This window comes from Schistocerca nitens, chromosome 1 (genome assembly GCF_023898315.1).
Source record: "Schistocerca nitens isolate TAMUIC-IGC-003100 chromosome 1, iqSchNite1.1, whole genome shotgun sequence".
Classification (NCBI taxonomy): domain Eukaryota; kingdom Metazoa; phylum Arthropoda; class Insecta; order Orthoptera; family Acrididae; genus Schistocerca; species Schistocerca nitens.
The window spans coordinates 892,246,080-892,261,471 of record NC_064614.1 but is presented as its reverse complement, the minus strand read 5'-3'; the positions used below and the strand labels follow the sequence as shown (position 1 = coordinate 892,261,471).

The 15,392-nt window shown below is 42.2% G+C and overlaps 1 protein-coding gene across 1 annotated transcript in view; it reads left to right on the top strand.

Moving 5' to 3' along the window:
• Positions 1–15,392, top strand: part of LOC126210745 (kinesin-like protein KIF12) — a gene marked incomplete at its 3' end in the record, with an annotated part of 623,286 nt that overhangs the window by 596,930 nt on the left and 10,964 nt on the right. The window contains exon 15 of the mRNA XM_049940000.1: positions 13,321–13,474. Coding sequence (XP_049795957.1) covers positions 13,321–13,474 — 154 coding nt within the window. The remainder of the gene's footprint in view (positions 1–13,320; positions 13,475–15,392) is intronic.

Sequence of the window (15,392 nt, the reverse complement as noted above, 5' to 3'; positions counted from 1 at the left end):
TTCCAAGATTGCAAGAGCCGACAAGTACGATAATTATTGTACAATCAGCTTAACAGCTCATGTATCCAAGTTGCTAATAAGAATAATATACAGAAGACTGCAAAACAAACTTGAGGACATGTGAGATAACGATCAGGTTGACTTTAGAAAGGCGATTCTGACGATGCGGTTACTAATGAAACCCAGACTAAAGAAAAATCAAGATACGTACATAGGATCTGTTGACCAGGAATTTAATTTGAGGAATGTACGTTTGTTGCACAGCATTGTATGGTAGAGAAACATGGACTGTTCCCGGAACAGAAGAGAATCAAAGCATTTGAGATGTGAGTGCTACAGACGAATATTGAAAATTAGTTGGACTGATAAGGTAAGGAATGAGGAGATACCGCGCAGAATCGGAGAGGAAAGGAATATGTGGAACACGCAGAAAATAAGAAGGGATATGATGACAGGACAGTATTAAGACACCACGGAATAATTTCCATGGTAATAGATGGAGCTGCAGAGGGTAAAAACTGTAGAAGGAGACAGAGATTGGAATACACCAAGCATATAATTGAGGCTGTAGTTTTGAAGTGCTTCTATGAAATGAAGAAGTTGGACAGGAGAGGAATTCGTAGCGGGCAGCATCAAACCAGTCAGAAGACTGATGACTCAAAAAGACAAATAAATAAATAAAAATTAAAATAAATCTCTGGTCGTCTCAGTGGACGTGAAGATATAGCTCAGCAGCCCTGAATTTGCAGATTGTGCTAAGTTGTCGGCACTACGTTCCACAGCAGAACACAGAACAACAGAATGATCGCCCCCCTCCTCCTCAGCAATCGGTGACATGAATTCCGTTCTAAGACGACCGATCCCAAAGTCGCTGATCATGCATCCCTGCAGCCGACTCCCAGCAAAAACCGATCAAGCAAAGTGTTATTTACGTCCGTCCAATGGCGTGATACTGCAATGTTAAATAATATTCCACCACGGAATACGTCAAGTAGAGGGCCAACCAGGGCACATTCTCTCAAAAGTTTGCAGCAGAAATTCCCGTCTGACGTCAATAGGCGATATGCGAATCAGAACATTATTTATACAACTCAGAATATCCAACAAGCCGAGCGAACGCGATAGTAACTCCACAAGATCCCTTCCCACAGCAGCAAACTTGGCCTCTTCAAGAATAGTGAGGTCTCTCCAGATGTTATCAGATATAGGGCCAGCCCTTAAGACTAGGGGTGCAGACAATACATCGATGTTTTGAGATCATTGACGTTTCGGCCATAAACGTCGAGGTTAGCATCGATGTTCTGAATAGCGATACATCGCCGGCGCATCAACGACAAAGATCAGAATCATCGATATCGATCAACAATGGATCATTCATTCCGTTCGTCGACACGTCCAGTTTCGTAATTTGTGCAGTTACTTTTGTACTTTTGCAGTAGAAGATACGTAAAGTATAAAGTTTACAATATTATCATTTACTTCAAAAAGTCTCAATTGAATTATGCGCTACACTCACTGCGTATAAGTGATTCTCATTGTCGTTTCCACATCAGTGCAAATTCTTGTGTGCTGTAACAAAAAAAAAAAAAAAGGTTCAAATGGCTCGGAGCACTATGGGACTTAATATCTATGGTCATCAGTCCCCTAGAACGTAGAACTACTTAAACCTAACTAACCTAAGGACATCATACAACACACCTGACCCCGCCGGGAATCGAACCCGGGAACCCGGGCGTGGGAAGCGAGAACGCTACCGCACGACAACGAGCTGCGGACAAAGGCGCTGTAACATTCGATGACATTATAACACAGCACAGAGGAAAATCAAAGAAAATCACTGAAGCTATTACCAATTTTATAATCATGGACAATAAAACGTTCACCACAGCAGAAGGAAAGCGTCTTTTACAAGTAATGAAAAGGGTATGTCCATTTTGCAAAGTGCCAAGTCGAGAAACAATAAAAACTAGGATTGACCATGAGTACGAAGCAATGAGTGACCTTTTTAAAACATAAATAAAGAATGCTGAAAACTGTTGCTCTGCCTACAATATCTGGACAGAAACAGTGCAAAATAAATCATTTGTGGGCACTATCATTCACTATGTAGACAAATCTCAACCCGTCAGCGGAACATTAGATCTTTCTGAGCTGACAATACTACATATCGCTTTACGTCACTGAAAAACTGTCAGATATTTTCAGCGGGTGGAAATTTCAGTTGAAAGGGTTTCAGCTACTATCACTCTTACGAAGGTCAATCGGGGTATGTTAGGCGAAAAAATGATTATCTCTTGTTTTGTCCATATGATTAACTTAGTCGTAACTAAATCCATTGACGATGCAAAATTGATAAGTACGGCAAAAATTGTCAAACATATTACAGGGAGAGGCAGCGCAAGTAACGAGTTACGGAATGGTCCAATGGAGACGTGGCTGAAAGAAAGCTAAATTTAAAAAAAAAAAAAAAAAAAAAAAAAGAAAAGACAATTGCCGTCCGCACAATAGGGAACTCATGCTCGTATATGTTAGAACGATTCATGGAGTTAGTAGCAGTCGTGGCGGCGATACTTTTAACTATACCTGAGGCTCCCTCATTCAGTCCTTGCAGTCGAAAATATGAAACTTAGAAATTAAACGCCTGTTCAGTTTAAAAACGAAATAAAAACACAACTGACAAGAAGATTCGATAACTTAGAACATACCCCCATTCTGGTAATTCAAGAACTCACGACCCGAGATTCAAGTTCATGCACTTAAAAGATGCGTTTGCTAAAGCAAAGGCAATGAGTTTCTGAAATAAACGTGTACAGGAATTTAATCTGGAAATACTACAAGCATTTGGAACACAAAAACATGCGAAATAAGTCGTGAACAACTTCTGGGAACTGAGGTTCACGTGTACCTGTCGTGTCCTGTTACAACAATAAAAAGAGACCCTATTGAAATCTGGGAGGACATGAAGTTACTTTTCACAAAATTTGCAAAAATTGCAAAAGGTACATTTCTCATCGTCGTCACATTTGTGCCAAGCAAGCGCTTTCTCTCGGAGGCTGGGGCAACTATTACCCAAGAAAGAAACACATCATCCAAGTTTCTTTTCGTAAATTCTGTATCAAAGTTGTTATAATCAAAGCAATAATTTGTTTTAATGATAAAAAAGGATTTTCTTTGCAATATCCATTTTATTTAGCTTCGTAATACGATTCGTATGAAGCTAGTTAATGATCGGTCAGTATCATTGCGCCTAACGTAAATTAACGTCAGTAAAGGCAGGAAGAAGTAGGTAGGTTTATGAAGAAAAGGCGACTATTTCTGGTTCCTTTGTGTATTAAAATATCTCTGACCTCACAACTTACATTCTATTATTATGATACTTGACAATAAAATCATTTCTGAGTGCTGTTTCTAATGTTTCTAAAATATACAGAAATCGCAAAGAAATCGATGTATCATTTTTAAGAGAGAAGTTTTTTAACATCGATGTTTTTCCGTGTGAACATCGATGTCACAGCATCAGCATTTTTAAGAGCGACGTTGCGACCCTACATAAGACACAAGACCCGCTAGCTGGGCACCGGACAGTACCGTACGCCACAACACCGAAAATCCCGTTCTTCTTTGAGTGATACGAGAGGCCCGCAAACCTCACTCGAGTGACTCTACCACTCGTGTAAACCAGCGACTTAATACTATGAGCGGGCTCACCCGTTGTTCCCCAAATTTCGTGCATCGGCCGTTCCCCAACTTTTGGGAAAAGAACTGCAAGGTTCCCACGAATTCCCTAGGCCGAAGCAACGTAAATACAGACAGACGACCCCTGAAATTTTTTTTTATCAAATACAGTTGCAGAATCAGTTACGGTAATGAGAGTTAAATACACTCCTGGAAATTGAAATAAGAACATCGTGAATTCATTGTCCCAGGAAGGGGAAACTTTATTGACACATTCCTGGGGTCAGATACATCACATGATCACACTGACAGAACCACAGGCACATAGACACAGGCAACAGAGCATGCACAATGTCGGCACTAGTACAGTGTATATCCACCTTTCGCAGCAATGCAGGCTGCTATTCTCCCATGGAGACGATAGTAGAGATGCTGGATGTAGTCCTGTGGAACGGCTTGCCATGCCATTTCCACCTGGCGCCTCAGTTGGACCAGCGTTCGTGCTGGACGTGCAGACCGCGTGAGACGACGCTTCATCCAGTCCCAAACATGCTCAATGGGGGACAGATCCGGAGATCTTGCTGGCCAGGGTAGTTGACTTACACCTTCTAGAGCACGTTGGGTGGCACGGGATACATGCGGACGTGCATTGTCCTGTTGGAACAGCAGGTTCCTTTGCCGGTCTAGGAATGGTAGAACGATGGGTTCGATGACGGTTTGGATGTACCGTGCACTATTCAGTGTCCCCTCGACGATCACCAGTGGTGTACGGCCAGTGTAGGAGATCGCTCCCCACACCATGATGCCGGGTGTTGGCCCTGTGTGCCTCGGTCGTATGCAGTCCTGATTGTGGCGCTCACCTGCACGGCGCCAAACACGCATACGACCATCATTGGCACCAAGGCAGAAGCGACTCTCATCGCTGAAGACGACACGTCTCCATTCGTCCCTCCATTCACGCCTGTCGCGACACCACTGGAGGCGGGCTGCACGATGTTGGGGCGTGAGCGGAAGACGGCCTAACGGTGTGCGGGACCGTAGCCCAGCTTCATGGAGACGGTTGCGAATGGTCCTCGCCGATACCCCAGGAGCAACAGTGTCCCTAATTTGCTGGGAAGTGGCGGTGCGGTCCCCTACGGCACTGCGTAGGATCCTACGGTCTTGGCGTGCATCCGTGCGTCGCTGCGGTCCGGTCCCAGGTCGACGGGCACGTGCACCTTCCGCCGACCACTGGCGACAACATCGATGTACTGTGGAGACCTCACGCCCCACGTGTTGAGCAATTCGGCGGTACGTCCACCCGGCCTCCCGCATGCCCACTATACGCCCTCGCTCAAAGTCCGTCAACTGCACATACGGTTCACGTCCACGCTGTCGCGGCATGCTACCAGTGTTAAAGACTGCGATGGAGCTCCGTATGCCACGGCAAACTGGCTGACACTGACGGCGGCGGTGCACAAATGCTGCGCAGCTACCGCCATTCGACGGCCAACACCGCGGTTCCTGGTGTGTCCGCTGTGCCGTGCGTGTGATCATTGCTTGTACAGCCCTCTCGCAGTGTCCGGAGCAAGTATGGTGGGTCTGACACACCGGTGTTAATGTGTTCTTTTTTCCATTTCCAGGAGTGTAGATGAGAATCATGTGTCCCACATATCATCACAAGGAGCAGAAAGTGTTGGCTTATTAATGGAAGAAAGTAAACCAGACGCTTTTAATCTTTCATTCTTGCACCAACCCCATTGTAAAATCAGTTCCATTCTGCGTGGGAAAATAACCCGTCGTCAGTGTACTTAGTTTATGAGACCATATTCCAATGATTCCCCCCCTCCCATTTTGCAACCACGTTCGTATCATGTGGCAGTGGCTCGGGTAATGCGCCGTAAACGTCACTTCTCGGGAGGCATGCATTCATGGTTTCCTTATTGTTTCCTTCCACCTGGAGTCTCGATGACTCACGTCGGGAATGCTGGGTGCAAGTGGTAACGCTTCCGCCTTCAGTTGGGTAAAACATTCCAAGTGTCGCTAGCAGATGGTGTGCATTCTCGTATAAAGACAGTGAGCCAATACGCAACTTCTCTGGAAGATTCCTGCGTATTTCTCTGTGCAGGATATCATGTATTTGTAAAATTGCAGTAGTACTCAACAGCCACACATAATCCCCGTGGCACTTTATCCATCAATGACGATTCTGTAGCAACCAAGGGTGGATTTTATTTCAGGCGCTCTAGAACTTACTTTGGTCGTAAGAGAAATCTTGTTATTCATTTGCCTGATAGTAACTCCTGCTCAAACATTCCTATCATATATTATGAAATGACGACAATTAATTACAAGGAATTGTCCATCTTCTTGAACATCTTATGATCATATCAGTTTCTATGTAACATTTTTTGAATTTGTTTTTGGTCAGGTTTAGACAATAACGGATTCACTGTGAAGAATTCTTTACTTTTTTCGCTACTGTAAATGGTACTGTAAAAATAAGACTCATGTATGCTGTCTTTTTTTATATTACTAGATTCTTTTCAGAGAGCATGTTCGCTACACCATACACGGTTTTTCTGTTGCTTTTTTTTGGACTGTCGGCCTCTTCTTATTTTCTTACTGACAAGTGCCGTATTGTAACATGTTAACCAACAGTAGCCTACACTATTACCAACAGCTTACTTTTACAATGTTCTGTAAAGCACTAAGATCAAGTTACTCTGATTTAGCCCCCTAATATCAAAGAACAAAAACGTACTAACAAATGAATCACCAGATAAATATTTTATTGTTCAAGCAATAACAACAATAATATCACTATTCTGAATACTTCCGATTCATGGACAATACCCAGCAGGGTGTAAAAGACTTAATTCCATCAATACTAATATTTATTATTATTAAAAAAAGGTTGTGCTCCATTTCATTTCTGATTCCCAGAAGTTACAGCAGTATCAGTGTGAATCAATTATCAAACAGCAATAACAAGGCAAAAAAATTATCATCTTGTATTCAAGTAATAACATTCATTTTTCACTGCTATTACCTTAATAATTATTATGAAATCCATAGGAGGTTTAAATCAAACGTCGTTACAATAACTTTTAGCATATTCATCAGTTACAATTAAAGATGAATAATTAGATCATTATTTGTGAGAGAAAATTTTGAAAACTACAATATATTTTTATTTATTCATTTTTATGAATAATTGTCATTCCAATATTTAGACAAATAACTTTCAAACAAATTTACTCGGCAAGAAGTGTGAAAACAAAAACCTGAATTTACAACATTTTTATCATTTTTCTCAATAGTTAGATTACCACCATTCCAAATAATACTAAAATAAATTATTATACACACCGTAATAGAAAGTAAATAACAATTATAATCACAAGTATAATAGTTTTAACCACTACTACATTATACTATTACATATTATTGTCCCTTATTTAAAAACTTCATGATAGAGAAAAATTAAACCATAAAAATCTAATTTTATTTTATCAATAACAGTTATAATTTCAACACTCAATTAATTGCATCATGAACTTTAATTTCATTATTTCAAGGACTCCAATCAAACAAACTAATAACATTTAAATTATAATTAAAAGACTAATCTTTTAGGCCTTAGTAAAAAGTTACATCTCTAAAATTGCAGTGCAGAATTATAGTTGATTATAGAACCTAATTTTGGTAAGAGAGAAAATCTGTCATAAATATATTTACAGTCTACCACCCACAATTTCAGCCATCTTACAGCAAAACTGATTACTCTCAACGAACTATAAGAACATTGATAATTTATACTTCTTATTCAGTGCATAAGAACATTGATAGTTTATACTTCTTATTCAGAGCATCCCCCCCCCCCCCCCATGAACCATGCACCTTGCGATTGGTGGGGAGGCTTGCGTGCCTCAACGATACAGATAGCCATACCGTAGGTGCAACCACAACGGAGAGGTATCTGTTCAGAGGCCTGACAAACGTGTGGTTCCTGAATAGGGGCAGCAGCCTTTTCAGTAGTTGCAAGGGCAACAGTTTGGATGATTGACTGATCTGGCCTTGTTTAACACTAACCAAAACGGCCTTGCTGTGCTGGTACTGCAAACGGCTGAAAGCAAGGGGAAACTACGGCCGTAATTTTTCCCGAGGGCATGCAGCTTTACTGTATGGTTAAATGATGATGGCGTCTTCTTGGGTAAAATATTCCAGAGGTAAAATAGTCCCCCATTCGGATCTCCTGGCGGGGACTACTCAAGAGGATGTCGTTATCAGGAAAAAGAAAACTGGCGTTCTTCGGATCGGAGCGTGGAATGTCAGATCCCTTAATCGGGCAGGTAGGTAAGAAAATTTAAAAAGGGAAATGGATAGGTTAAAGTTAGATATAGTGGGAATTAGTGAAGTTCGGTGGCACAAGGAACAAGACTTCTGGTCAGGTGATTACAGGGTTATAAACATAAAATCAAATAGGGGTAATGCAGGAGTAGGTTTAATAATGAATAGGAAAATAGGAATGCAGGTAGGCTACTACAAACAGCATAGTGAACGCATTATTGTGGCCAAGATAGATACGAAGCCCACGCCAACTACAGTAGTACAAGTTTATATGCCAACTAGCTCTGCAGATGACGAAGAAATTGAAGAAATGTATGACGAGATAAAAGAAATTATTCAGGTAGTGAAGGGTGCCGAAAATTTAATAGTCATGGGTGACTGGAATGCGGTAGTAGGAAAAGGGAGAGAAGGAAACATAGTAGGTGAATATGGATTGGGGCTAAGAAATGAAAGAGGAAGCCGCCTGGTAGAATTTTGCACAGAGCACAACTTAATCATAGCTAACACTTGGTTCAAGAATCATAAAAGAAGGTTGTATACATGGAAGAAGCCTGGTGATACTGACAGGTTTCAGATAGATTATCTAATGGTAATACAGAGATTTAGGAACCAGGTTTTAAATTGTAAGACATTTCCAGGGCCGGATTTGGACTCTGACCACAATCTATTGGTTATGAACTGTAGATTAAAACTGAAGAAACTGCAAAAAGGTGGGAATTTAAGGAGATGGGACCTGGATAAACTGAAAGAACCAGAGGTTGTACAGAGTTTCAGGGAGAGCATAAGGGAACAATTGACAGGAATGGGGGAAAGAAATACAGTAGAAGAAGAATAGGTAGCTTTGAGGGATGAAGTAGTCAAGGCAGCAGAGGATCAAGTAGGTAAAAAGACGAGGGCTAGTAGAAATCCTTGGGTAACAGAAGATATATTGAATTTAATTGATGAAAGGAGAAAATATAAAAATGCAGTAAATGAAGCAGGCAAAAAGGAATACAAACGTCTCAAAAATGAGATCGACAGGAAGTGCAAAATGGCTAAGCAGGGATGGCTAGAGGACAAATGTAAGGATGTAGAAGCTTATCTCACTAGGGGTAAGATAGATACTGCCTACAGGAAAATTAAAGAGACCTTTGGAGATAAGAGAACCACTTGCATGAACATCAAGAGCTCAGATGGAAACCCAGTTGTAAGCAAAGAAGGGAAAGCAGAAAGGTGGAAGGAGTATATAGAAGGTCTATACAAGGGTGATGTACTTGAGGACAATATTATGGAAATGGAAGAGGATATACGTAGATGAAGAAGAAATGGGAGATACGATACTGCGGAAGAGTTTGACAGAGCACTGAAAGACCTAAATCGAAACAAGGCCCCCGGAGTAGACAACATTCCATTGGAACTACTGACGGCCTTGGGAGAGCCAGTCCTGACAAAACTCTACCATCTGGTGAGCAAGATGTATGAAACATGCGAAATACCCTCAGACTTCAAGAAGAATATAATAATTCCAATCCCAAAGAAAGCAGGTATTGACAGATGTGAAAATTACCGAACTATCAATTTAATAAGTCACGGCTGCAAAATATTAACGCGAATTCTTTACAGACGAATGGAAAAACTGGTAGAAGCCAACTTCGGGGAAGATCAGTTTGGATTCCGTAGAAATATTGGAATACTTGAGGCAATACTGACCCTACGACTTATCTTAGAAGCTAGATTAAGAAAAGGAAAACCTACGTTTCTATCATTTGTAGACATAGAGAAAGCTTTCGACAATGTTGACTGGGATGCTCTCTTTCAAATTCTGAAGGTGGCAGGCGTAAAATACAGGGAGCGAAAGGCTATTTACAATATTCACAGAAACCAGATGGCGGTTATAAGAGTCGAGGGGCATGAAAGGGAAGCAGTGGTTGGGGAGGGAGTGAGACAGGGTTGTAGGCTCCCCGATGTTATTCAATCTGTATATTGAGCTAGCAGTAACGGGAACAAAACAAAAATTCGGAGTAGGTATTAAAATCCATGGAGAAGGAATAACAACTTTGAGGTTCCCCGATGACATTGTAATTCTGTCAGAGACAGCAAAGGACTTGGAAGAGCAGTTGAACGGAATGGATAGTGTCTTGAAAGGAGGATATAAGATGAACATCAACAAAAGCAAAACGAGGATAATGGAATGTAGTCGAATTAAGTCGGGTGATGCTGAGTGAATTACATTAGGAAAAGAGACACTTAAAGTGGTAAAGGAGTTTTGCTATTTGGGGAGCAAAAGAACTGATGATGGTCGAAGTAGAGAGGATATAAAATGTAGACTGGCAATGGCAAGGAAAGCGTTTCTAAAGAAGAGAAATTTGCTAACATCGAGTATAGATTTAAGTGTCAGGAAGAAGAATCTGACATTTGGTAGGTCAGATTTTCTGTTTTTTTTTTTTTTACCTTTTTGTAGTAGAAAGCTTGTCACTTTGTGCCTGCCTTAGATAACTTCTGCGTAAATACTACACAAGCCACCGTATGGTGTGTGAGGCAGGGTACCCTGCACCTTTACTGGTCATTTTAAAACAGAATGAGTGGAACACGACCATCCATATCCTTTCGTACGAGCCCTAATATGTCTAACCTTATCTTCGTGATCGTTACGCGACATGAACGTTGGCGGCAGTAGAATCGCTCTGCAGTCAGCCTCAAATGCCGGTTCTCTAAATTTTCCTAATAGTGTTTCACGAATTGAACGCCCCCTCCAATGATTCCCATTTGGGTTTCAGAAACATCTCTGTAACACTTGCGTGTTGTTTCAACCTGCGGTAACAACTGTAGCAGCCTGCCTCTGACTTGCTTCGATGTCTTCCTTCAATCCAACCTGGTGATGATCCCAAACACTCTAACAGCACCCAACAGTGGGTCGCATTAGCGTCCTGTATGTGATCTCCTTCACATATGAACCACACTTTCCTAAAATTCTCCCAAGAAACCATTCGCCTTTCCTACTACAATCCTTACATGCTCATTTCATTTCATATCGCTTCGTATCGTCACGCCTAGATATTTAATAGACATTACTGACTCAAGCAGGACTCTATTAATCCTGTATTCGAACATTATTGGTTTGTTTTGCCTATTCATACTCACTGATTTACATTATTTTTTTTTTTTTTTACATTCAAAGCTAGCTTTCATTCACCACATCAACTAGAAATTTATTGAAGTCATTTTGTATCCTCCTACAGTGACACAACTTGTACACCTTCCTGTACACCTGTACACCACAGAGCCATTAGCAAACAGTCGCAGACTGCTGCTTACGCTGTCAGCCAGATCACTTATGTATATAGAAACTAATATCGGAAGTGTAATAAGACTTCCCTGGGGCACTCGTGGCGACACCCTTGTCTCTGATGACCACTCGCCATCGAGGACAACGTCATCTTCGCACGGCTTAGTTTTTGTCCTGTGGACTCACGAACTGCATCGTATTTGTTCCCAGCAGCAGATACAATCGGCCCTTGAATGAACGCCTTTTCCTGGCTGGAATGTTTTCTGCAGGTGGTCTCGCCAAAGCCATTCCACGTCGTTAGGCCTTCACGCAAGCAACTGAAATGTGTCCTTTGTTAAACATAGCTTTCAATTTCTAAAACTCCTTTCCATTTTCGAGACTGTTAAGTTTTCATGCTACTTTATCCTCTGAAAATTAATACTTGCAAAAAATAAAAGCCTTTACTACAGTGAGGTGAGAAAAGTCATGGGATACCTCATAATATCGTGTCGGATCTCCTTTTACCCGACGTAGTGCAGCATTTTAACGTTGCATGGACTCAACAAGCCGTTGAAAGTACCACGCGAAAATACTGAGCCATCTGCCTCTATAACAGTCTATAATTGCGAAAGTGTTGTCGGTGCAGGATTTTGTGCGTCCCACAAATGTTCGATGGGAGTCGGGCCGGGCGATTTGGGTGACCAAACCATTCTCTTTAATTGTCCAGAATGTTCTTCAAACCAATCACGAACAGTTGTAGCCTGTAACGTGGCTTATTGTCATCCACAAAAATTCCATCGTTGTCTGGGCTAATGAAGTCCATGAATGGCTGAAAATGGTCACCAAGTAGCCGAACATAACCATTTCCTGTCAATGATCGGTTCATTCCATGTAAACACAGCCCACACCGGCATGTAGCCGCCAACAATGCTTGTTGACAAGTTGGGTCCGTGGCTTCACGGGGTCTGCGCCAAACTCGAACCTACGATCAGTTATTACCAAGTGAAATCGGAAATCATCTCACAAGCCACCGATATGGTCTCGAGCCCAGAAGAGGCGCTGCAGGCGAAGTCGTGCTGTTAGCAAAGGCACTCGCGTCGGTGGTCTACTGCCACAGCCCACTAACGCCAAATTTCGCCTCACTGTCCTGACGGATACGTTCGTCGTACGTCCCACATTGATTTCTGCTGTTATTTCACGCCAGGTTGCTTGTCTGTTAGCACTGACAACTTAAAGCAAACGCCGCTGCTCTGAATTGTTAAATTAAGGCCAATGGCCACTGCGTCACATATTGTGGCAGGTATTGCCTGGAATTTGGTATTCTCGGCACACTCTTGACACTATGGATCTCCGAATATTGAATTCAGTAACGATTTCCGAATTGGAATGTCCCATGCAGCTAGCTCCAACTACCATTTCGTGTTTAAAGCCTGTTAACTCTCGTCGTGCAGCGATAATCACGACGAACACCGTGTCACATGAATCACTTGAGTACAAACGACAGCACCGCCAATGCAATGCCCTTTTATACCTTGTGTACCGGATACTGCCGCCTTCTGTATATGTACATATCCCATGACTATGTCACCTCTGTGTAAAATGATTTTATGTCAGTAGGGGAGGAGGACGGAGTGTACGATCACCCCTTTACCTGTACATTACGTGACGTATACCCTGAATTCCATTATCCCTTTCACAGTGTTGCCAACCTGCGATGTATTTTTTCGAGTTAACAGGGTCGAGCGTCGTTAAGACACTATTCGTATTCTGTAAGAGCAGGACTCAAATTCCCACCTGTCTACCCTTTCTGAGACTTTCTGTGATCGTCAGAATCACGGTGTTCGAATGTCACAATTACTCCTTAACCTCGTTTACTACTCTTATAGTTCTCACACTGAGCTAATTAACCGTAAATCTGGATGCCGACATAGATAACATTCCGTCCTTTCTTCCGGTGGGCCAGCAGTATGCCCCTTGCGATAACATCGTGGTTGTGGAAATAGTCCATGACAGTGTTGCTTCAGTAGTCACTTGTAAACAGCATAGCGTGCGTGTGTGCGTGCTTGCAGGGTGTGCTGCCGTTCGCCCATCATCCCCGCGCGGCCGGCCTACTCCGCAGAGATGCTGGCCGCCTCCATCAACGGCAACGGCCCAGAGGCGTCAGCGGGCGGTCAGGCCACCGGGTCAGCGGTTTGGTCCAGCCCGACGCCGGAGGCTGCCAAGGTACTGCGCTCTTACACGAGGCCGCTTGGAGAAGCACTCACTGTTAAATGACATATCGCTCAAAAACGTTTTCCGACACGCTCATGACTTGCACAGTGGTTTTTTTTTTTAATTCCAATTTTCCCCCAGCCGCAGCAAATCTCTACCTTTGTAAAAGAGTTAAAGTAAATTGTTGTTGTTGTGGTCTTCAGTCCTGAGACTGGTTTGATGCAGCTCTCCATGCTACTCTATCCTGTGCAAGCTTCTTCATCTCCCAGTACCTACTGCAACCTACATCCTTCTGAATCAGCTTAGTGTATGCATCTCTTGGTCTCCCCCTACGATTTTTACCCTCCACGCTGCCCTCCAATACTAAATTGGTGATCCCTTGATGCCTCAGAACATGTCCTTCCAACCGATCCCTTCTTCTGGTCAAGTTGTGCCACAAACTCCTCTTCTCCCCAATCCTATTCAGTACCTCCTCATTAGTTATGTGATCTACCCATCTAATCTTCAGCATTCTTCTGTAGCACCACATTTCGAAAGCTTCTATTCTCTTCTTGTCCAAACTAGTTATCGTCCATGTTTCACTTCCATACATGGCTACACTCCATACAAATACTTTCAGAAACGACTTCCTGACACTTAAATCTATACTCGATGTTAACAAATTTCTCTTCTTCAGAAACGCTTTCCTTGCCATTGCCAGTCTACATTTTATATCCTCTCTACTTCGACCATCATCAGTTATTTTGCTCCCCAAATAGCAAAACTCCTTTACTACTTTACGTGTCTCATTTCCTAATCTAATACCCTCAACATCACCCGACTTAATTCGACTACATTCCATTATCCTCGTTTTGCTTTTGTTGATGTTCATCTTATATCCTCCCTTCAAGACACCATCCATTCCGTTCAACTGCTCTTCCAAGTCCTTTGCTGTCTCTGACAGAATTACAATGTCATCGGCGAACCTCAAAGTTTTTATTTCTTCTCCATGAATTTTAATACCTACTCCGAATTTTTCTTTTGTTTCCTTTACTGCTTGCTCAATATACAGATTGAATAACATCGGGGAGAGGCTACAACCCTGTCTTACTCACTTCCCAACCACTGCTTCCCTTTCATGTCCCTCGACTCTTATAACTGCCATCTGGTTTCCGTACAAATTGTAAATAGCCTTTCGCTCCCTGTATTTTACCCCTGCCACCTTTAGAATTTGAAAGAGAGTATTCCAGTCAACATTGTCAAAAGCTTTCTCTAAGTTTACAAATGCTAGAAAGGTAGGTTTGCCTTTCCTTAATCTTTCTTCTAAGTAGATTAGCACTTTCATTGTGGTACAGTGGCGCGCATGGTACTCCAGCTATCAACGAGACATTGCAGCTTGTGTAGACTATTCAGTCTGCCAGATTGCCTCAAAGAGTCATTTCACACTTGAATCATACATTCATCATTACTTTAAAGCACGGATGGTTCCCAGAACGGGATGATGTCCTCCAAATTGTTCTACGCCACAGTGAAGTCATTTCAACATTCAGTCGTTACGATACATTGAAGATCTTCCTCACTGCAGTCTCCCACAGCCAACAGCCGTATCTGATGACCACTAACTACAAGTTATGGCTCGTACGTATCTCAGAGAGAATACAACAGATACATAGTTTACAGAGCTTTGAAGCGGTAAATTATAGATGTTAAAATGAATAAAACTGATGAACATATATCTGAGTGAAAGGTAGTTGATCCATTATACCTGTATTTACTCAAGCACTTGTAGTCTTGCACTATCGGTTTTGCAACATTTCTAGTTGCATCTTTCTGGTTCATCTGTTGATGTTATATGTGGCTATTGTAGTTTACGACTGACAAGGCGTAATAGTCGACGCCGACACACAATATCCTCACCACCTTTGGTGCGTGTTGTACCGGCAGGATTTCC